Raw genomic sequence first — 22,618 nt, 5'->3', positions numbered from 1 at the left:
TACTTGTCCATTCACCCACTGAAGGACATCTTGGTTGGGGCTACTCACCTACTGAAGAGCTTTTAAGTGTTAGCAGTTATGAATAAAGCTGCTGTAAACATCCCTGTCCAGGTCTTTGTATGGACATAAGTTTGCAGCTCCTTTGGGTAAATACCAAGGAGTGCAATTGCTGGATCATATGGTAAGACTATGTTTAGTTTTTGTTGTTTATTTATTTATTTTGAGAGAGAATGCATGCATGCACGTGGGGGAGGGGCAGAGAGAGAATCGTTAAGTGTGGAGCCTCACACTGGGCTCGATCTCACAACCTCTAGATTATGACCTGAGCTGATATCAAGAGTTAGATGCTTAACCAACTGAGCCACCAGGCACCCAGGACTGTTAGTTAGTTAGTTAGTTAGTTAGTTAGTTAGTTAGTTAGTTAGTTAAGTTAGTTAAAAAAATTTTTTTTTAAGGTTTATTCATTTTTCAAAGACAGAGACAGAGTGTAAGAGGGGAGGGGCAGAGAGAGAGGGAGACACAGAATCCGAAGCAAGCTCCAGGCTCTGAGCTGTCAGCACAGAGCTCGATGCAAGTCTTGAACTCATGGACGACGAGATCAGGACTTGAGCTGAAGTCGACCTTTAACCGATTGAGTCACCCAGGCGCCCTGGATTGTTATTTTTATAAGGAGCCTCCAAACTGTCTTCCAAAGTGACTGAACCATTTTGCATTCCCACCAGTAAATGTTCTTATTTTCATTTTTCCATATTCTTTAAGGTGCATTTTAAGCTTTAAAATTCTGGTGTTCTTGTGCTTATCTTTCCCTCGGAGAGTTTTTCTCCAGGGCGGTGATACACAAAGTATGGTCTGAGGGTGGGAGAATTATTTTTTGCAAATAGGGAACTGTGGAAGAATGTAAATTAACTATCATTGTTATTTTACTTAACATTTCTTATCCTAGTAAGATAGGATGAAGGAAGAGTGTTCCTTATTTTTTTCTGACTGGTGACAGTTTGCAGCTGGCTTACTTTGAGCAGAACTTCCTTAGGGTTTGTTACCCTGGAGTAGAATTGCTAGAAATTTGTTTTCAGAGATTGTATGGGTGTACACCCCATCAACAGTGAACTCAAGTATCTCTTGGTTTGTTTCCAGGTTTTGCCAACAATTGGTAGTTAGATTGGTAGTTAGATTTGCAAAGTTTTCTGATGTGAAAAATACGATACTGTATCTTACTGTGTTAATTTTGCATACTTCTGACAAGTGTAATTGAACATCTTTATATGTGTTATTTAGTCTATGGGTCTCATCTCTGAATTGCTTGCTTATATCCTTTTTTATTTGAAAATTTTGGATTAATTTGCTTTTTCTTGATTTGCATGTTTCATTCTGTATTCAAGTCCTTTTCATTTAAAAACATCATTATTTATAATGTATCTTTTTATTTTATGGTGTGTTTTCTGATATTTTAAAATCTTAACCGATTAGTCTTTTATGTTTTGTGTGTGAGTTTTAATTTTCCCTTCTCAGTTTTATTTTAAAATCTTTAAAATCCTGGGGCACCTGGGTGGCCCGGTCGGTTAAGTATCCGACGTTGGTTCAGGCTCATGAGCTCATGGTTCAGGAGTTTGAGCCTCGAGTAGGGCTCTGTGCTGACAGCTCAGAGCCTGGAGCTTGCTTCGGATTCTGTGTCTCCCTGTCTCTCTGCCTCTCCCCCACTCATGCTCTGTCTGTCACTCTCTCACAAAAATAAACAAACATTAAAAACTTAAAAATCTTTAAGATCTTACTTTGTACATGTGTCATTAATCTACCTGCAAGGGATTTTTAGGTTATTTCTTTTCTGTATGGGTAGACAATTTTTTTCCAGTTTTCATTGACTAGTTTGCTTTTTCTTTCCCTAGTTCTTTAGATGCAATACTCAGTTTTCTCCTTATTTTTATATACTGCCTATCATTTCCTTTTTTGGATTCTCTTTCCTTTATCCTTAAATGCTATTGTCTTTTAAAAAATCTTTTTGTTTAAGGTTTATTTATTTTGAGAGAGTGTGAGCGAGAGGGACATGGGCAGAGGGAGAGGGAGACGGAGAATCCCAAGCAGGCTCCACGCTGTAGGTGCAGAGCCTGATGTGGGGCTTGAACTTGTGAACCGTGAGATCATGACCTGAACCAAAGTTGGACATTTAACAGACTGAGCCACTCAGGTGCCCCTAAATGCTGTTTTCTTGAGCAATCTGTCTCTGACCTTCTATTATGTTCTTTCAGCATGCAACTAGCATATCCAAGTGTGGTAATCCTGTGCTACATCCTTGCCTTTTCCTTCTTAACTCTGTTTTTCCATGGCCACTAAGCTCTGACACAGACTGAGGTTTCAGTAAATATTTGAAAGGGTGCATGACTGATCTAGCCAGAGTAGTTAGTGCTTCACAGTGGAAATAGGAGGGTACTGGGCCTTGAAAGAGGAGAGAATTTAGATGAGCTTTCTCTACTGTTTTTTTGCTTTCTTTTTTTTTTAGAGAGAAACAGGGCTCGTGTGTGAGTGGGGGAGGGAAAGAGGGAGAGAGAATCTTAAGTAGGCTCCACACTTGCTGAGCATGGAGCCTGACGTGGAGCTTGACCCCATGACCTCAGGATTATGACCTGAGTTGAAATCAAGAGTTGGTTGCTCAACCAACTGAACCACTCGGGCGCCCCTTTCTCGTGTTACTTTTTGACCTTTGAATTTGTACATTGTTCCATATTGTCTTGACTACCACTTGAATGAGACAAAGTCTCATGATCTTTTGGTGATGCTCTTAAACAGGGCTCCCTGTGTATGATGTAGTATATGTAGCATAGGTCCTTTTAGAAAATGGGACTATTGTTGCAGACAGTTGCACAGTGTAGGCAAGGTTTTTTCGACTGAAGGTCAGAAGACCTCATTCTAGTTCTTGTGCTGCTGCTAATTACCTCTGTGAACTTGGGTGAGTCCCTAAAACCCACTGTTTTTTATGCTAGTCTTTCAGTCCTCTCCAGCTGTGAATTCAGTAGAAATCTTTCTTTGTAGTACAGGTTTCAGGGTGATAGTTTCATGGGTGTTTATAATAATTCATTAAACTGTACACTTACATTTTGTGCATTTTTGTAAGTGTTTAATTTACATTGAAAAAGATTTTAAAAACCCACAGAAAGGGGGCACCTGGGTGGCTCCGTTGGTTGAGCGTCCAACTTCGGCTCAGGTCATGATCTCACGGTTCCTGAGTCTGAGCTCCGCATCAGGCTTGCTGCTGTCAGCACAGAACCCGCTTGGGATCCTCTGTCCCCCGCTCTCTCTGCCCCTCCTCTGACTGTTCTCTTTCTCTCTTTCAAACATAAAACTAAAACCTTAAAAACACAAAAAGACTAGGTTTCAAAAAAAAGAAAGACTAGATTTCTTACATCCATGTGCTACCCCCCGCCCCCCAAAAATTCAAGCTCGATTAAAGACTTGAATGAAAAAAGCAAAAATATAAGGCCAGGAAGAAAACATAGATAAATATATGTGTCAGAGGTCTCCAAGGCCACCCCAGCTTCAGTGATTTGTTAGGAGAATTCACAGGACTCAGCATATATTTGTATTCATGTTTAAGATTTATTACAGTGAAAGGACACAAAGCAAAATCAGCAAAGGGAAAAGGCGCATGGAGCAAAGTCCAGAGGAAACCAGGTACAGGCTTCCAACAGCCTTTTCTGGGGAGCCCCAAAGGATGTGCTTAAATCCCTCTAGCAATGAGTTGTGACAACATGTGTGACATGTTGTCCACCAGGGATGCTCTTTAGAGACTCTGTGCTGAGGGTTTGTATTTATTGTTGATGTATATATGTGTGTATGTAATGTATTTATATATTTTTGTTTTATATAAACTCCTTGCTACACATGGGGCTCGAACTCACAACCCCGAGATCCAGAGTTGTATGTTCTACTGACAGGCATCTAGGCGCCCCTCAGTGCCGAGAGCTTTTAATCAGTGCTGGGTCATGTTGGCATCTTCTGCCTAACACGTACCAAAATTCCAGATTTCTTTTTTTTTTTTTTAATTTTTTTTTTCAACGTTTATTTATTTTTGGGACAGAGAGAGACAGAGCATGAACGGGGGAGGGGCAGAGAGAGAGGGAGACACAGAATCGGAAACAGGCTCCAGGCTCCGAGCCATCAGCCCAGAGCCTGACGCGGGGCTCGAACTCACGGACCGCGAGATCGTGACCTGGCTGAAGTCGGACGCTTAACCGACTGCGCCACCCAGGCGCCCCAGCAAAATTCCAGATTTCAAGAAAGAAAGCAGGTGTTTGGCATAAATCATATTGTTTGTGTGAAGGGTTTAGGCACAGTGAGCCACTCTTATCCGTTCTAGGAATGGAGGGAACTGTCCTGAAACCCATTTCCAAATGCTCAGTCAAGGGCCAGCCTGGCAGGCAGGCATTTCTAAGGATAGCAGTCTCAGGCCTGCTAACACTTTTCTGCAGAATATACTATTTTTTATAATCTTGGAGTAAAAAAGGCATTTCTAAGTATGACTAGAAGCTCCAAAGCCATAAAAGGAAGGAAAGGTAAATTTATATTTAAGAACCTAGATATGAAAAGCAAGTGCTATAGAGTCACAGGCATACTAGGAGAAAAGTATTTATGATGTGTGGGAGAATGGAGGAGATTTTTTCCCCAATATATAAAAGCTTTTACAAGTCATCAACTCAAAAGAATAATGAGTAATTTGCTGAAGAAGATATTTCAAAAGACCAATAAATATTTGAAAAGATACTTTACCTTTAGTGATAAAAATAGGTATGAATTAAGACAACAGAGTGATCTTTTTTCATCTACCATATACAGCTAAGATTGACTACTTATAATCTTTGTAAAGTTGATTACTCAGTATAGGAGTGAGCATAGGGAAATTGCAACTTACATACGTTGCTGGTGGTATAAATTAGCACAACATTTTCTTTTTAAATTGTTTTAAATTTTATTTCAAGTATAGTTAATGTACAGTGTTATATTAATTTCAGGTGTACAATATAGCAATTCAACACTTCTTTTTAAAAAAAATTTTTTTAATGTTTATTTATTTTTGAGACAGAGAGAGAGACAGAGTATGAACGGAGGAGGGTCAGAGAGAGAGGGAGACACAGAATCTTAAACAGGCTCCAGTCTCTGAGCTGTCAGCACAGAGCCCGACGCGGGGCTCAAACTCACTGGCTGCGAGATCATGACCTGAGCCGAAGTCGGACAGTCAACCAACTGAGCCACTCAGGCGCCCGCAATTCAACACTTCTATACATTAGTCAGTAGCACAGGGTATTTTTCCAAAATCTGTTAAACCTGACGACACTCCTACCCTTTGACTTAGCAGTTCTGTTGCTAATGTTTTAGCTTACCGAAACCTGTGCAAATGCACAGATGTATGGGTAGGAATGTTCTCTGGAGTATTGTTTGTGGTACTATAAGGCTGGTAATAGCACAAATAGAGTGCTAGTTAATTACATTACTGTATTTATAGACATAGTTGCCATGTAGCCATTATCAATTAGATTTTTATTTAGTGCTACAGAAAGATAAAGTTTTATACATATCCAAACATTTTAGTGTTCTTTGGTATTTAAAACCTGACCTGAATGGATATACGGTTCCTTATAATCTTTGATTATCCCACTGAGTATGAGTGTGTGTTTTATTACAGAATATGAATGTATTTGGTTGTAGGTACTGCTCTAGAACCCACTGGATAGGTAGGGTTATTTGAAATACAGTATATACACTATGTCACTATATATCATTCTAAAATCTGAAAAGTTCTGAGACATATATTGCTCCAAAGGTTTCTAGTAAAGGATTTGTGTTAATCAAAAGGAAAAAAAAGAGGGCAAACTGTAAAATACTGTATGCCATATTCCAGTTTTTAGGTTAAAGTAACACGAGTGTATGAACAGGAAATACTAGTGCATAAGCTGTTCTCCACATTTAACAGTGATTATCTGAGGTTATGGCAGTTCTTTAATTTCTTCATAAGTGAAAACAATTTGGATGAGTTTGTGTACAATATGTAATGTAACTGGAGAGGATGGAACTTGCTTCTGACTTGGAAGTAGTGTTTGTCTTACCTCAGATACTGTTGCGGTGACCTGAAGGATCTCATTTCCTGCAACTAAAAACTGAGTCTGTGTGAAAGATGAATTTAAGTTTTGGATTCCTTTTGAATTTTCAGAACTTTTGGTTACAATCCTTCTTGTTTCTGAATAGACACTTTTTGGGTCCCAGGCCTAATTTACTTTCTTGAGGTTGTTTCCAGGGTTGAGGGTAAGGGCACAGAGTTCACATTCTTTCTGTGCCTCTAAAAACAGGATTCAGGGACCATACTATTGCTAAACCTTTACTTTTTATTTTGTTAACTTTGACAGGTTGATAAATTTAGTTCTTGATTATATCAGCACTTATTTACATTTCTTTTCATAAAGCTTGAACATGATTAATTCCCTTTTATTTAAAGTGTGGTGTGTAGCTACAGATGACATACAGGTGTTAACACCGATCCCAAAGGCTGTAGGAGGCTGTTAACTCTTCCTCAGGTGCACTTGGCCTGTTTTGGAGGGACCCCACGTGATGTTTGGGGCTGTTTTTGGCATTCCCACGTTGCCATCATAAATAATTTTATTGCATTTAGGAAGCTCCATTTTCTATTCTAGTGAGGAAGAGAGAGAAGTTTAAGGCACTATACTGGGAATACATAGGAAGAAACCAAATGGTTATGTGAAAAATGAAGGAGACCAGATATCGCTTGGTTTTTTAAGCCTTTGGTCCAGATTCTCCAGGTCAGTTTGTTAGGAAGAATTGAACTTTCTGCCTTCTTCCACAGAACAGTTTTTCCGCAGTTTCTGTAGCTAAACTCTGCGGGCAGTTTCTTCTGACCCTGGTCTGTAAGGTGCCAGGCAGAGCCTCCTGTAACTGGCACAAATATGCGGAGTGAGCTCCCTGTTCCTACGAACTCCTTTCACTGCATAGAATCATCTGCTCTGCTTATATTTCACAGTCATCCTGCCTGCTTTTCCTTGCTTCCTTCTTCCTTATTCTTTTCTTCCTTTGTTAGTCATTTTAAAAGCTAAACTTGAGACTTACTTGGATTTCACCACTTTTCCCCATTAATGTCCTCTTTCTGTTCCAGGATCGTACCCAGGGACCACACTGTTTAGTTGTCCTGTCTCCCCAGTCTCCTCTGGTCTGTGACAGTTTCTTAGGCTTTCCTTGTTTTTCATGATCTTGAAAGTCTTGTGCAGTACTGACCAGGTGTCCTATAGAAGGTTTTCCAACCTGGGTTTTTCTGTTGTTTTACTGATAATTAGATGGAGAGTTTGGGTTTTTGAAAGAACATCACAGAGGTGAAATGCCTTTCATGTCACATCATATCAGGGATTGTGATATCCATGTGACATCACTGATGTTGTTAACTTTCATCACTCGGTTAAGGTAACATTTATCAAGTGTTTCCACTGTAATTTTCCTCTTTCCTTATTCTGTTCTTTGGAAGCAAGTCACTAAATCTAGTCTACCCTCTCAAAGAGGGTGGAGGCAGAAATTAAGCTGTACCTCCGGCAGGGGGAAGTATCTACACATAAATTGTTTGGAATTATTTTATAAGAAAGTCATGTTTCTTTTCCTCAGTGAATTTAATCATTTAATCATTTATATCATATGGATTCACGTACATTTAATTTATGCTTTGGGTTTAATACAATACTGTGTTATTTATTTTGTTTCTCAAATTATTCAGCCGTGGCCATATTGGAACTCTTTTGGGGTGGTTCCTGTAGACCTTTGATATGTTCCAGGCCTCGTTTTCTTCCTAATGTTACAAGATACTTCAGGTTCATCATGCTTTTTTTCACTGCTCCAGCCCTGGAATTAGCCATTTTTTCAAAGTGCCTGGTTCCTTTTTTTGAAGAATGGTGTTTAAAAACCAAGATTTGGGTGCAAGGTGTGCTTGCTGCTGCCAGGGTGTCATTGCCTCTAGGTTCTCTTTGTGTGTGTGTGTGTGTGTGTGTGTGTGTGTGTGTGTGTGTGTGTATTTAAAAAAATTATTATGGAAAATTTCAAACATATGCAAAAATATAAATTCTTAGTATCTATCATTCAGCTTGTACAGTTATCAGTTAGTGGCCAATCTTGGACAATCTTGGTTTCATTTATATGGCTTCTCCTCATTTTCCTCACCCCTCGGCCCCCAATTATTATTTTTTATGAGTACTAAAATGAGGCTGTTGCTTTATTTATTTATTTATTTTTGTATTAAGGTATACAACATGATTTGATATACATGTACATGTGAAATGATTATTGGAATTAACATATCTTCTCATGTAGTTACGTGTGTGTGTGTGTGTGTGTGTGTGTGTGTGTGTGTGGTGAGAACATCTGAAATTTCTTTCTTAGCCAATTTCCAGTATGCCCCTGGTTATTTCAAGTAAATCCTGTCAACTATGTTATTTTATCTGGATGTTTCAGTCTTGATCTCTGAAAAAATAAGGACTCTCTTAAATAAAAATTTTAAATTGAGGTATAATACAGTAGAAAGTATGAAATTGTAGAGCTTGGTGAATTTTTATCAATGTATATATTTCTGTAACCATCACCCGGAATGAGATGCAGGACATTTCTAGCCCCCTAGAAGTCCCCTTAATCACCACTGGTAATTTTTAGAAGAACCTTTAAAAACAAACATAAACCACATTCCCATTATTTTACCTAAAAAATTAACAGTTAATTCCTTAAAATCAGATATCCAGTCGTTTGCAGTTGGTAGGTTCCCCTGTCACTATTCCTCCTCCACCTTGTACTGTACTGGTTACTTGTTCAGTACTTTGTCACAGCCTGGGTTTTTCTGAGAGCGTCCCCTTGGTATTTTTTTTTTTTTAACGTGTTTCTCTCACAGTGACTTTCATGGTTGCAAATGGTCTCTCACATTCTGGTTAGGTAATGCCAACACAATAATGGGCAGTGGTGCTGTCTTTGGAGAAACTGCATCATCAGTAAGATGGTTTCACCAAATATATATTATCCCTGGTATCTGATTAAAGTTCTCCTGTTTCCCTCTGCTGGCTAAATCTAGAACATTTCTTCAAAAATTTTGTATTCTTTTCAGTATACAAATCCTTTAGAAAGAAGGAGTAACTTTGTATATAGGAGAGACTTTTGTTATTCTTGGCTTTGTTTTTCCTCCTTCTAGAGGTTAAATGACCGGGGACAGTTGTAAGAAAGTATAATTAGCTGGTAAACCTTTTTAGTGTTTCCCAGCTGGGTCAGAGTCATCTACCTACTAGTTGTGATTAATTATGACTGAAGGATCCTCCAGTACAGAAAAAGGATTAAGCTATGAAAATACTTAGTTTTGGTTGTGTTTGTTTTGTTAAGTTCTTCTTTTTTTCTTCTTATAGATCAGCTTGAACGGGTCTTTTTACGACTTGGCCATGCTGAAACAGATGAACAGTTACAGAATATTATATCTAAATTCCTTCCTCCTGTTTTGCTCAAGCTGTCCAGCACCCAAGAAGGAGTACGTAAAAAGGTATGCATGTTGGGACAGTGGTGGGAATTACATGATGGGTAAATGGTACATATAGGAAGTGAGTTTTCTGTTCCCATTATTGAAATCTAGGTTCATGATCCAAATCTGGCCTTTCAAGATGGAAAGTAAGTCTGGGACCAGCTTACGTGATTTAAAATAGCTTTTGTATGCTAAGCACAGCTGCATTTAGTTTCACCTGTACACTGGCATCAGTGCAGTGAAATGATTGAGATAATTATTCTAAAATATGTGGGGGCTTGATCTAAAATCCATGCTCTTGATTCCAGTATGAAAGGGGGGAATGGGCCAAAATTGTTCTTTAATCAGTGGCTAACTGTGAATAAAACCTTCATTAAAATTAAGCAAAATAGTTGCTTTAAACACCAAGATATTGTTGTGTAGCTCCTGTTTTAGGATTCTGTAAAGTATTGTTACCAAAAGTTGGGTAGCCATCATAGCAAGATTTTCTTTCTTTCTTTCTTTCTTTTTTTTTTTAAGATTTTAATTTTTAAGTAATCTGCACACCCAGTGTGGGGCTTGAACTTACAATCCTGAGGTCAAGAGTCATATGCTGTACTGACTGAGCCAGCTAGGCACCCCTCAAGATTTTTTTAACCTAAATGTTCTACAGGGAACATTTGCCCCCTTCATTTTTAAAATAGTTCAGTCTTCTGGTGTATGTATGCTAGACCTTCAGGTCTTTGAGCTGTCATCGGGTTTCATCCCTTGGGCCGCTCTGATTGATTGGCAATGGGTTCTTGGAGGTCTGCCCTAAGAGGGATTCTGAGACCCAATTTGGGTTCATTGGAGAAAGAGTATCTTTAAGAATGTCTGTTATGTTTGCAGGAAGGAATAGGGCATTCTTGTCATGTATTTGACATGCCTGTTGTTAACACTGCCTTGCTGAGATAAATATGTATTTGATCCTGTCACTGTCCTATTTAAAACTCTTCTGTGGCCTTCTGTTAACCCTCAGCATAGCAAGGTATGATAAAAGGCACTTCATGAGTTGGTTTCTGCTTTCTTATTTAGCTCCATCAGTCTCGTTATTCATTTGGCAAATCCTTACCAGGTGCCTTCTACCGTATATGCCAAGTGTTAGGGACATAGTGAATGAAAGAAACATGTAGTTGGGAAGACCAGTATTAAACAGGCAAGGGGCGCCTGGGTGATGCATCTGAATTTGGCTCAGGTCATGATCTCATGTTCATGGGTTTGAGTCCCATATTGGACTCTGTTGACAGCCTGGAGCCTGCTTCAGATTCCGTGTCTCCCTCTCTCTCTGCCCCTCCCTGCTCATGCTTTCTCTCTCTCTCTCTCTCTCTCTCACTTTCAAAAATAAACATCAAAAAAAAAAAAAGTAAAAAAAAAAACAAAACAAAAACAGGCAAGTAGTAACTAGTTATAAATTGCAATAAATGCCAAGATAGAAAAGGGTTCTGGGGTGCCAGAGTAGCTCGGTTGAGCATCTGACTTCGGCTCAGGTCATTATCTCACGGTTCGTGGGTTTGAGCCCCACCTCAGGCTCTGTACTGACAGCTCAGAGCCTGAAGCCTACCGTGTCTCCCTCTCTCTCTGCCCCTCCCCAACTCATGCTCTGTCTCTCTGTCTCTGTCTCTCTCTCTTAACATTAAAAAAATACTAAAAAAAAAAAAGAAAAGCATTCTATGAAAGAATATGTTTGAGGACTTGATTTAAACAGAATATGGGGCATTAGGAAGGGCTGTGTGGTGTGTAGCCAGACAGAGAGATGGGGAGACCGTTGAAGACATGAAGGCCCTGTGCAGGCATTCTGAGTGGGAACAGAGTATGACGCCTTCAGGGAGCTGAGGACCACCCGCTGCATCTAATGTTAGGAGTGATAGGAGGTCAGGCACTGGGGAGAGGAAACAGTGATTCCAGTGGGCAGCGATTTGAAAGTTCATGTATAAATAATTTTAATATGTGAAATTTTGTGATTGATGAAAACTTGTATTGACTTTCAGTTGTGTAATTTTGGGATTCCTTTCTATGTTTTGTGATGCACATTCGATTCAACCAGGATATCCTGCAAGGTAGCTGGTAATTTGTGGATAAACTGAATGAAAGAGAAATTAAAGTTTTAGATTTCTAGTGACATGTCCTTAGAGTACATTTGCTATTTTAAGGAAAATGAGTTTTGTTATGTAGGTTCTACTTTATAGCCAAATTTATGTTTAAACTCATTGGAATAGCTAAAGATTAAAGACTGACCATACCAAGTCCTGACAAGGTTGTACTGGAACTCTCACAGATTGCTGGTAGGAGTGTAAATGATTATAACCACTTTGGGAAACTGTTTGGAAATATTCTGAAGCCGATCATATGCATACTCCATGACCAAGCATGGTCATAACAAGCAAGTTATATATAAACTCAGTCCTAAGTTTATATATAACAGCACTATATATATATGTGCACTAAAAGCATATCTAAGAATGTTCATAGCAGCATTATTCATACTAGGCCAAATTGGAAATTATCTAATGTCTATCAGTAGGAGAGTAGATAAATTATGGTGTTTTCTTTCTTTTTAAAAAACATTTTTTTAAATGTTTATTTATTTTTGAGACAGAGACAGATCATGAGTGGGGGGAGGGGCAGGCAGAGAGGGAGAAACAATCCAAAGCAGGCTCCAGGCCCTGAGCTGTCAGCATAGAGCCCGACTCGGGGCTCAGACTCCCAGACCGTGAGATCATGACCTGAGCTGAAGTTGGACGCTCAACCGACTGAGCCACCCAGGCGCCGCTCTTTTTTTTTTTTTTTTAAATTTTTTTTTAATGTTTCTTTTTGAGAGAGACTGAGTGCGAGTGGGGGAGGGGTAGAGAAAGAGGGAGACACAGAATTTGAAGCTGGCTCCAGGCTCTGAGCTGTCAGCACCGAGCCTGATGTGGGGCTTGAACTCATGAACTATGCAATCATGACCCGAGCTGAAGTCAGATGCTTAACTGACTGAGCTACCCGCACACCCCTACTTGTGGTATTTTCTTACCAGAGCAATGAAGGTGAACTGCAGCTCTGAGCGACAACATGAGTGAATCTCATATGTGGTATAGAATAAAGCATATTCAGTCACATGGGTTCACCCTATGTGTTCCATTTACATAAATTTAAACATGGTGTTTGAAGTCAGGACAATGGTTACTTTTGGGAAAGAGGGGTTGGTGAGTGGAGGGGCATGGGATACAGGGTTTTTATGCTTCTGGTGTGTTTAGTCTATGAAGTTGGGCCATGGCTACTCTTTGGGCCATGCCCTTTCAATTGTGCACTTTAGCCATATGTTATACTTCAGTTAAAAGTTATTAATGAATAAATGAATATAAATGAATGAGTAATAAGAATTGGTATGCACAGGACACTATATACCCAAGGCTAGTGATTCTGTAGGTTTACTGATAGGTTAACTGTTACCTAGTTGGCCTCGGGGAAGGACTGGCTCAGTTGGTTTTTTTTATTTTTATGGGTTTATAAAGATTTCAGATAGTGGATAACTAAACAGGAAATTAACCAATATTTAAGATGATGATATTGTTAGAAGAAAATTAGTCATTAATTCATTTAAAGTAAAAAGAAAAGATAAAAAAAGAAAGTGCAGGGTGCCTGGGTGGCTCAGTCAGTTAAGTGTCTGACGTTGGCTTGGGTCATGACCTCATGGTTGGTGGGTTTAAGCCCCGCATCGGGCTCTCTGCTGTCAACTTGGAGCCTACCTCAGATCCTCTGTTTCCCTTTCTCTCTGTTGCTCCCTCTCTGTCTCTTTCTCTCAAAAATAAAATAAACATTAAAATTTTTTTGTAAAGAGTGCGTGATTGTGGACATGATTGTCTGTCACTAATAATGATTTCCCAAGAGTCCTTCTAGGAAACAGCCTAGATTAGATCGCCAGAAGAGGGCTATTGCTTTTAGGCTGCTTCCTCCTGTTTCTTTTCCTTGTTGGTTAGCTGTATCACAGGTCTGGACAGCTAGGAAGTTTGGATGAAATATGTGTGGTAATGCATGTTTCTAGGTCTCTGTAAGGTATCAGTGGTCCCAAGGATGTCTCGTGGAGACAGGCACTTTAGATGAATTGAGCTCAACTGGCAGTGTTGGGAGGGGTTAAACAGATGGGCTCTGGAGTCACATCCTGACTGTGCCACTTAGTGGCTCAGTATCTCCTTGGACAGGTTACTTCAGTTCCCTGAGCCTCGGCTTCCTCACCTGTGAAATGGGAATGACAATACCACTTCTCTGGTTGTTGTGAGAATCAGATGGGAAATGCAGAGTGCTGTGCACAAGTGTGTTCTGTGTAGAAACTGCTTGATGAATGTCTCGTATTTCATTATTGTCATTCATTAAACGGACATAGATTATAGATTTGTTGTCATTTTTTAAATATAATTTTTAAAAAATGTTTATTTTTGAGAGGGAGAGACAGACTGCGAGCAGGGGAGGGGCAGAGAGAGAGGGAGACAGAATTTGAAGCAGGCTCCAGGCTCAGAGCTGTCAGCACAGAGCCTGATGTGGGACTTCGACCCATGAACTGTGAGATCATGACCTGAGCTGAAACCAGATGCTTAACCAACTGAGTCACCCAGGTGCCCTGATTTGTTGTTTTTCTTAAAATTCATATTTCATTATTGCTCTAGATTCATTGGAACTTTTGTTGCTGCTGGGAGAAGTCCTACAACTCCCTTTAATACTTGCCTTGAGGCTGGAGCACAAATTTCAGAAATGATGGAGAGTAGTGTGGGCCTGGTCCTCCAGAATAGATACCTTAACTCTTTGAGTCTTTCTTAGGTGAGACTTTCTAAAAATGTTATTTTTCAGTGCTTAGTTTCTTACTTCTCTCTTAGCAAGATAATTTCATTGTTAGAGTAAGATCGGGGCCATTTGACACAAGCCTCTTTTTTTTTTTTTTTTTTTTTAATTTTTTTTATATTTATTTATTTTTGAGAGAGACAGAGACAGAATGCAAGTGGGTTGGGGCAGAGAGAGAGGGAGACACAGAATCTGAAGGAGGATCCAGGCTCTGAGCAGTCAGCACGGAGCCTGACGCGGGGCTTGAACTCACGAGCTGTGAGATCATGACCTGAGCCGAAGTCAGATGCTCAACTGACTGAGCCACCCAGGCGCCCAAGCCTCTTTTTTTTTTTTTTCTTTTTGCTTTCCACCCACAGGGACTATTGACTTGCAGACTTCTCTTTCTGCTCTTTCCCCACTTGAAGGACAGAAAGCTTGTTATTACTTAAAGCTCTTTAGTAGAATCAGATGATCTTCAGAATAAAGTAAAAGTTCTCTATCTAGCATTTTACCTGAGTCGTTTTATAATCTAGGCCCTACTTTTATCCTCATCAATCTGCATGTCAGATTGTGTTACATTCTTTTGGACCTCTGTTGTTCTTGTAACTGATTCTCTTCTTGGAAATTCATCTGGTTGTCAGCATTTAGTGTTCCTGTGACTTCCTCTCTAAGTCCTCCTTGATTTGGCAGAGTTTTTCTTTTCAGGACACTCACAGTATCTTGCCTATTTCTCTTTTTGTCATGTTCACAGTGTATGTCAGTCCATTTGACTGCTGTAACAGAATACCACAGACTGGGTGACTTAAACAGCACTTTATTTCTCCCAGTTCTGGAGGCTGTGAGTCTGAGGTCAGGGTGCCAGCAGGTCCGTCTCCTTGTGGAAGGACCTTCCTGGTTGACAGAGGAAGCCTCCTTGCTGCATGCTCAAGAGGGGAAGAAAGAGAGAGGACTCTAATCCCTTCATCCCCTTGTTAGGACACCAATCTCATTGGGGGGGACCCCACCCCCATGATGTTAGCTAACTCTAAGTACCTCCTAAAACCAGAAAACTGGGGATTAGGGCTTCAACAGATGAGTTTTGGGGAGACACAAATGTTCAGTCCGTGGTGTAGGGTGTTACAGTCATTTATTTGCAGGTCTTTTGGGGAATAGTGCCTCAGTATAGGCTCAGCTGGGATCCCAGCCTTGGGGGGCACAGCATTTTGGAACAGGACCTTGATATTGTAAATTCCCTTCCTGGAATGTTACATTTATGTCTTTTAAAAGAACAAAGTAGCTGCTATTCATCAAATTAAGTAATGTTGGAAAAATGAATTTGTTTCAAAGGTATCAATAATTTCAATTCATATCTTTCTGTATCTTAGGTAATGGAACTGTTGGTCCATCTGAATAAGCGTATAAAAAGCCGCCCCAAAATACAGCTCCCGGTAGAGACACTATTGGTTCAATACCAGGACCCGGCTGCAGTTTCCTTTGTCACAGTGAGTGTTCTTTTGGAATGTTGTCTGATGTAAGTTTTCTCTAACACTTACTAGATGCCATCACTATATTGGCAAGTTTAGAACCTCACCTTAGACTAATTCTAAATGGAATATGCGATGTTTTCCTTTAGATTGACACACTGTTTTTCCACTGAAATGGTAGGAATAGGATAAGGCATGGTCATTTCCATGGGGCAAAGGAAGGTTGGTGAAATGACTTGTCAGGTATGCTGGTATATAAAGGAATGATTGGATTCTTTTTTTTTTTTTTTTTTAACGTTTCTATTTATTTTTGAGACAGAGAGAGACAGAGCATGAACGGGGGAGGGTCACAGAGAGAGGGAGACACAGAATCTGAAACAGGCTCCAGGCTCTGAGCTGTCAGCACAGAGCCCGACGCGGGTCTCGAACTCACGTACTGTGAGATCATGACCTGAGCCCAAGTCGGACACTCAACCGACCAAGCCACCCAGGCGCCCCAGGAATGATTGGATTCTTAGCAGAAGCTTGTGTGAGACCAGTCTGAATAGAGAGAAGAAAGGGTTATGTAGCATAGGCATGAATAAATGATAATAGAAGAAGGAAACGAAAGGGTAAATGGCAAGGATAGGAAGCTGAATTTTTAAAAATTCTGTTTCTGATGTGTTCAGAAAGGTATCCTTTTTAAAAGTGAAGTAAACTGAGCCTGGTAAGAAATACTCCTATTAAATTGTTGTCTTCATGAAAAGTAAATGTATAAGAGTGTGGATGCATGTGATGTCAGATGATCTCTTCCTGGCCTTGTTGTTTCTAGCTTTGAGGCAGAATCTATTGGGTCTTATTACCATCTGGATTCCAAACCTTGGGAGCCATGTACTGGTCCAGACATCTTTCTGTGCCTGCTCTGTACATACTGCTTCATTACAGATGTCCCTTTCTTTAAGTAGATAGGAACATTAGGTACCAATAAAACTGCCAAAGAGAATGTCTTCAAAGGAATAACCTTATGAAGCCTCCTTCATAAAGTGAAGACTCCTTCAGAAAAGCAAATCTTTAATTATGCGTGGATCCAGATACGCATTTATAAGTTTGCTTTACAGTGAGGCATTCATACAGATTATAGCAATACAGACATACCCACAGCACTCGGTTTGCCTTGGTTCGTCATTCATTGGTCAGTTGTCCGGGTGAGGAACCAGAGCACTGCCGTGTACTGAGGAGGCTGTAGTAACTGACCAGTTGGGAAACAACAGCCTAGGATTTCACAGTTGGTCTCCTCTTAGCTTCAAAGGATTAATGCTAATGTGTAGCCTGTAGGTTCAGATTGGCCAAATGCTTACTTTTCCTTTTCAGCGAACATTGCATATTTGAGTGCTTTATTCCCCCCACCCCGCCAACTTTATTGAGGCATAATTGACAAATAAAATTTTATGTATTTAAGGTGAAAAAATGGAATGTTTGATAGATGTATGCATGAGTACTTTCGATTAGGTCATGCTCCCTCACGTGAAGCACATCTTAAAGCAAGCATTTTGACTAAATAGGGCTGGAATTCTTCCTGAAATGTACTAGTTGATCAAGCTGTAATAAACACGTGGTAAGTGTATGGAGCGAGAATGTAATTTCTCTGTTGTGACAGAACTCCCTAAGTTATCAACCGTGTGTTTTCTTTGAAATCCCAGAGTATTTCCTTCACACTCACCTGCTTTTCTCTCATTGCATTAGAATTTTACTATAATTTATGTTAAGATGGGCTATCCTCGCCTGCCAGTGGAAAAACAATGTGAACTGGCCCCCACGCTTCTTACTGCCATGGAAGGGAAGCCTCAGCCACAGCAGGATAGGTACGGTCTCCTCAGTTATCTTACCTCTCACCTGCATGAGTCTACAGCTACCTTTCAAAAAAATAAAGTCGCATGTTTTGTTTTACTTGGGCTAATGTGAAGGCTTGAGCTCTTTCAGGTGACAAATAATTGAATTTCCTGTGTTATTTAATTGTTACTGTTTTAGTAATTATAAAATTTCTTGATGTGAGCATATTGAAAATGTGCAGAACTAACAACGTGTTTCTCAATCTAAATGCATTTATTTTGTTAATTATTTTGAAGAAGCTAATTTCATGTGATTGCACAAATTAGTTATAAAGTGCTTTTCATCAAAACATTCTGGAGGGTATGAAGTCTTAGAGCAGTTTTCTTAAGGAACAGATCACTTGTTTATATTAATATGGGAATTGGAGGGGTGAAAAGGTTTAGATAACACACTTAGTGTCCAGGTTTGGCTCAGAGTTCTGTAGGGTAGCCTGGTTGTAGTGAGCATCGTCAGGAAGAGCACAGAACTGTGGAGGAAAGATGGAGTTAAGTGGTGGTTTTACTTTACTTTTTAGAGTGTGTATATTTTTAAAAGACAAACTGTAATCCACGTATTTACAAATACAACTGATAAACAGTGCAAGCACTCTTTGAAGTTTTCATGTGTTTTTAAGAATAGCAAAAGGTGTAATGAAAGAATTACGGAAGGCGTGTTACATAAATTCACACAGTGGACGTTTATTCAAAATATTAAACCATTGCTTTTTATTTTTTTAGCTTTAAAATAACTTTAATTAACTATGGAAAAGAAAAAAAAATATTGAGGGAACATGTTGTAAGTTGAACTACCTAAAGTTTAATAGAAAACTCTTTTGGTAACTTCAGATACTAACACTGAGGTCATATTTTGTACATTTGTTTCTGGTGTTTTTGGTGATGAGCCAGGTTGGCTAAATGGCAGTCTTTGCTCAGTATACTGAGGTTTCAGTAGCAGAGCAAGCTAGGCTAGCCCCTGGGTTTAGGACTTTGTAAATTGGTGGTGTTGAAAATGCATGGCCCTTGCTACACTTGCCACTTTATGTTATATGATTTGTGTTTTGTCTGTTATTTGCATGTTATAAAAACCTTATTTTTAAAGTAGTTGCAATAAATGTAATTGTTTTTTCAGCTTAATGCATCTTTTAATACCAACCCTTTTTCACATGAAATACCCTGTTGAATCATCAAAATCAGCTTCTCCGTTTAATCTTGCTGAGAAACCAAAGACTGTGCAGCTGCTTTTGGACTTCATGCTAGATGTCCTTCTGATGCCTTACGGGTAGGTTAAGAAATCAAAACAAAGCAGCCTTATTAGTAACTGCTTTTACTGTGTGGAGTGAAGTACTCTTTTAAATGATTCAGCTTTTGCTTGAAATTGGATATGTCTCAGATTTTCATGTTTGCTGCAGCCCTGACCTCTGCTAAACCCCAGCTCCGCTGCTCATTGACCTCACAGGTGTGGACCTGCTGTAACCATTTCGGGCTCAACCTGTCCAAGCTGAAATCAGTTTTTCCCCATAAAAATAGATCCTTTTCTTTAATTGCCATCAGTGCTGTGATGGTTCTCATAGCTGAGTCGGTATAGTTATCAATGGCCTCCAGCTTTCCTTTTCCTTTTAGCTAATACCAGTCCCATAATTCCCCCTCTGTGCTCCCTGATGCATCCTGGAACCGCTCTCACCGCTGCCCGCTGCCATCTACTTTCGTCTCTGTTCAGCTCTTGTCACGACTTTCTCACCAGCTGCTCTTCTTCAAAACTCTCTACACTGCCAGAAAGGTCCCTGATTTTTATGCGCGCCTCTTACCAGTCACACCTTAAAGTCCTTGGGCTATCGTTTTCCAGTCGTTACTACTCATGCATTTGATGCGCTCTTATGTGTCCTTGCCTTTCGTGTTTTAAGACAGTACAGTTCTCTCTGCTTAGAATGCTTGCCCATCAAAAAAGCAGGGAAGAAAGAAAGAAAGAAAAAGAAAACAACAGCCAAAAAAACTGCTTTGAAAAAGCACCTCAAACTAGCTTAGACATCAGCAGTGTGTGTCTCTGACATGAATTTCTTTCCCTGGGCAGAGGATGCCATTTTCCGTGTCCTTAATGACACTCACATCCATCTGTATCACCACTTTGTGTATTTATCACACTGCTGACACGTCTGTCTTCCCTAATGGATTGGGACTTGTTAAAGCCAAGAGCTGTTTTACCTAGCTCTGGTCCCTGGCACAGTGGCCCAGGTTGTGATCAGCTTCTGGCCTAATTATTTTCTTGCTTCCAGAGATATTGATCTAAAATGCTGCTTTTCTTGTCTCTTCCCTGATCAAGAGTAGAACATATAGTATAAGCTTACCGTGCGGAGCCCCATATCAGCTGTCCCTCCACCCAGACACAAGAGGGTTCATGCTGTACGATTTCCTTCCTTTCCAGCTTGCTTCCTTCCCACCCCTCTTGTTTGGTGGCTTTATTTTTCAGACCTTGAAACGCTTCCACTACCTCTATCTAGTACCTGTCATACCATTTCTTATTTTTCGGTGGTTTCTTTGCCCTGTGATATCATGTCAAACGCTGTTATATGTGTTATTATCTCAGCTTGCTCCAGATGGCAGGGACTCAACCTCACACCTCTTGGTATGCTTCTGACTTGTGCTTAGGATGATGTTTTGCATAATTTTAGCTGTTTGGTAATTATTGATTAATTTACTGACCACCACCAGTCTTGCTTATAACTTAGAAATAAATGAAAACCTCCTTTTTATAATTGTTAAATCAGGAGGCAGCCAGAATTGGCAGGTGATGATGGCTTTGGTAAATAAACTCTGAAATCCAAATTTAACTTAGGCACATGATGTACTCAATCCAGTTTTTCTTACCAAATCCAAATTTAACTTTGGCACATAATGTACTCAATCCAGTTTTTCTTACCAGTGAGAATTTGCCTTATTTTTATAAAAATATTAAAGTGGTTCCTTAACAGGTTTTTTTTGTTTCGTTTTGTTTTTTATTTAAAAAAAAATTTTTTTTTAACGTTTATTTGTTTTTGAGACAGAGACAGAGCATGAACGGGGGAGGGTCAGAGAGAGGGAGACACAGAATCTGAAACAGGCTCCAGGCTCTGAGCTGTCAGCACAGAGCCCGACTCGGGGCTCGAACTCACGGACCGTGAGATCATGACCTGAGCCAAAGTTGGCTGCTCAACCGACTAAGCCACCCAGGCGCCCCTGTTTTTTTTTTTTTTTTTTTTTTAGTAGATGGATTTAGGAATTGAATGGATATAGCAAGTAAATAATATAGAATAATTTACTATACCATCAGGATCCAAGTGTTTAATTTCTATTACAGCGAGTATTTCATTAAAAAAAATTTTTTTTTAAGTTTATTTATTTATTTTGAGAGAGACAGAGATAACACAAGTCAGGGAAGGGCAGCTAGAGAGGGAGAGAGAGAATCCCAAGCAGGCTTCGTGCTGCCAGCACAGAGCATGATGTGAGGCTCGAATCCACAAAGCCATGAGGCCATGTCCTCAGCCAAAACCAAGAGTTGGACATGCAACCTACTGAAGCCATCCAGGTGCCCCAACAGCGAGTATTTCATTTTAATGTTCAGTCATAATAAGTCAGCATAGAACTTTAGAGTTTGGAAGGGACTTGAATTAAATTTTTTTTTTCAAAATTTTCATTTCCTAGATGAGGACTACCAGTTTAACTGGATCAAAAATAATTTACCAGAAATCTTATGTTTAATCTATAGAAGCCAAAAATGGAAGTAGGATGGTAAATTAATAAGTAGCTACAAAGGGCTTTGAACATACAATGAGAAAAGCTAATTGTTATGACTTTTCCTCTTTGGGTTCTTTTGAATTTTTTTTTCCTTTTTGGGGTGTTATGTGTTTGGAGTGTATGTGTTGGAGGTTTCAGTGGGTTTTCTAATGCAGGGATATAAGGAGAATTGGAGGTGGATTGCAACTTAACAAAAATGGGACTGACTAAAAATGTTCTGTGCTTTGGATATAGAATAATAATTTTTTTTTTTTTTAGGCCCTTCTTGCAGTCAGCTAACCTTTCTCTGTATTGTTCAACCAGAAATTCAAAATGCAGTGGGCCCATAGTGGCTCTTGAATAGTTGTATTTATAGATTGAGAGCAAAATATTTATACTCATTGTTGGTAACTGTAATAGTTCATTTGTAACAAAGTTGAACAGATGGACTCTTAACAGTTAATTTGTTAAAGATGTAAATAGGTTTTTTAGACACCTTTAGAATTTTTCTTTATGATGAAATTGTAATTTCAAGTATTCTAGAAAAATTCTCTGGGAGAAAAGTATATAACTGATTGTATTAAATATGCATGTGTGTGTATGTGTTTTAAGAAGGAGGTTAAATTTGTTTCCTTTTCAGATATGTGTTAAATGAATCCCAGAGTCGCCAAAATTCATCTTCAGGACAGAGTTCTTCTTCAAATAGTGGGGGAGGTTCTGGAATACCACAGCCTCCTCCAGGAATGAGTTTTTATGCAGCTAAGCGAGTTATTGGTGATAACCCGTGGACACCTGAACAGTTGGAACAGGTATCATACACTGCTTGTTCATAATGGAACCTCCCCCTGTGTACCAGCCCCTATGAAGTCCATGGAAGCATGTGTAACATAATTCCCACGTATTCAGGCTCTCTAATGAAATATGTTTGCAAGGACCGATTGATGTAATGTGCTCTCTTCATGGTGTCAGTTATTTGTTAAAGCCCCAAGGGAAGGGAGGAGTGGGAAGCGCTCTTCAGTTTTTCTAACATTGTGTACATAGTTCAGGGGTAAAATACAGCCCCCTTAGAGACTATGTCTCACTTCTTTCATTTTAGCTTTTAATTATAGGTTTAATAATCATCTAGCTATTTTGGTGAAGTTAAAATACAATTTATCTCAGGTTATTCAGCTTTTTAGGGCTGTACCTTTTGTGTAAACTGAAGAACTCCTATACTCATA

General features: G+C 39.5%; 1 protein-coding gene across 2 annotated transcripts in view; it reads left to right on the top strand.

Annotated features, from left to right (window-relative positions):
- Nucleotides 1-22,618, top strand: part of ECPAS (Ecm29 proteasome adaptor and scaffold) — a 104,368-nt gene that overhangs the window by 15,019 nt on the left and 66,731 nt on the right. For both annotated transcript variants that reach the window (XM_047067675.1, XM_047067683.1), the window contains exons 2-6: nucleotides 9,417-9,547; nucleotides 15,706-15,822; nucleotides 17,527-17,645; nucleotides 18,781-18,930; nucleotides 22,039-22,207. In XM_047067675.1, the coding sequence (XP_046923631.1) occupies nucleotides 9,417-9,547; nucleotides 15,706-15,822; nucleotides 17,527-17,645; nucleotides 18,781-18,930; nucleotides 22,039-22,207 (686 nt within the window). The remainder of the gene's footprint in view (nucleotides 1-9,416; nucleotides 9,548-15,705; nucleotides 15,823-17,526; nucleotides 17,646-18,780; nucleotides 18,931-22,038; nucleotides 22,208-22,618) is intronic.

The sequence above is a fragment of the Lynx rufus genome, unplaced genomic scaffold, assembly GCF_022079265.1.
Source record: "Lynx rufus isolate CCGP_SWC_20201006 ecotype Redwood Valley unplaced genomic scaffold, mLynRuf1.p SCAF_10, whole genome shotgun sequence".
NCBI lineage: Eukaryota > Metazoa > Chordata > Mammalia > Carnivora > Felidae > Lynx > Lynx rufus.
This window is presented reverse-complemented; position numbering and strand designations above follow the sequence as displayed.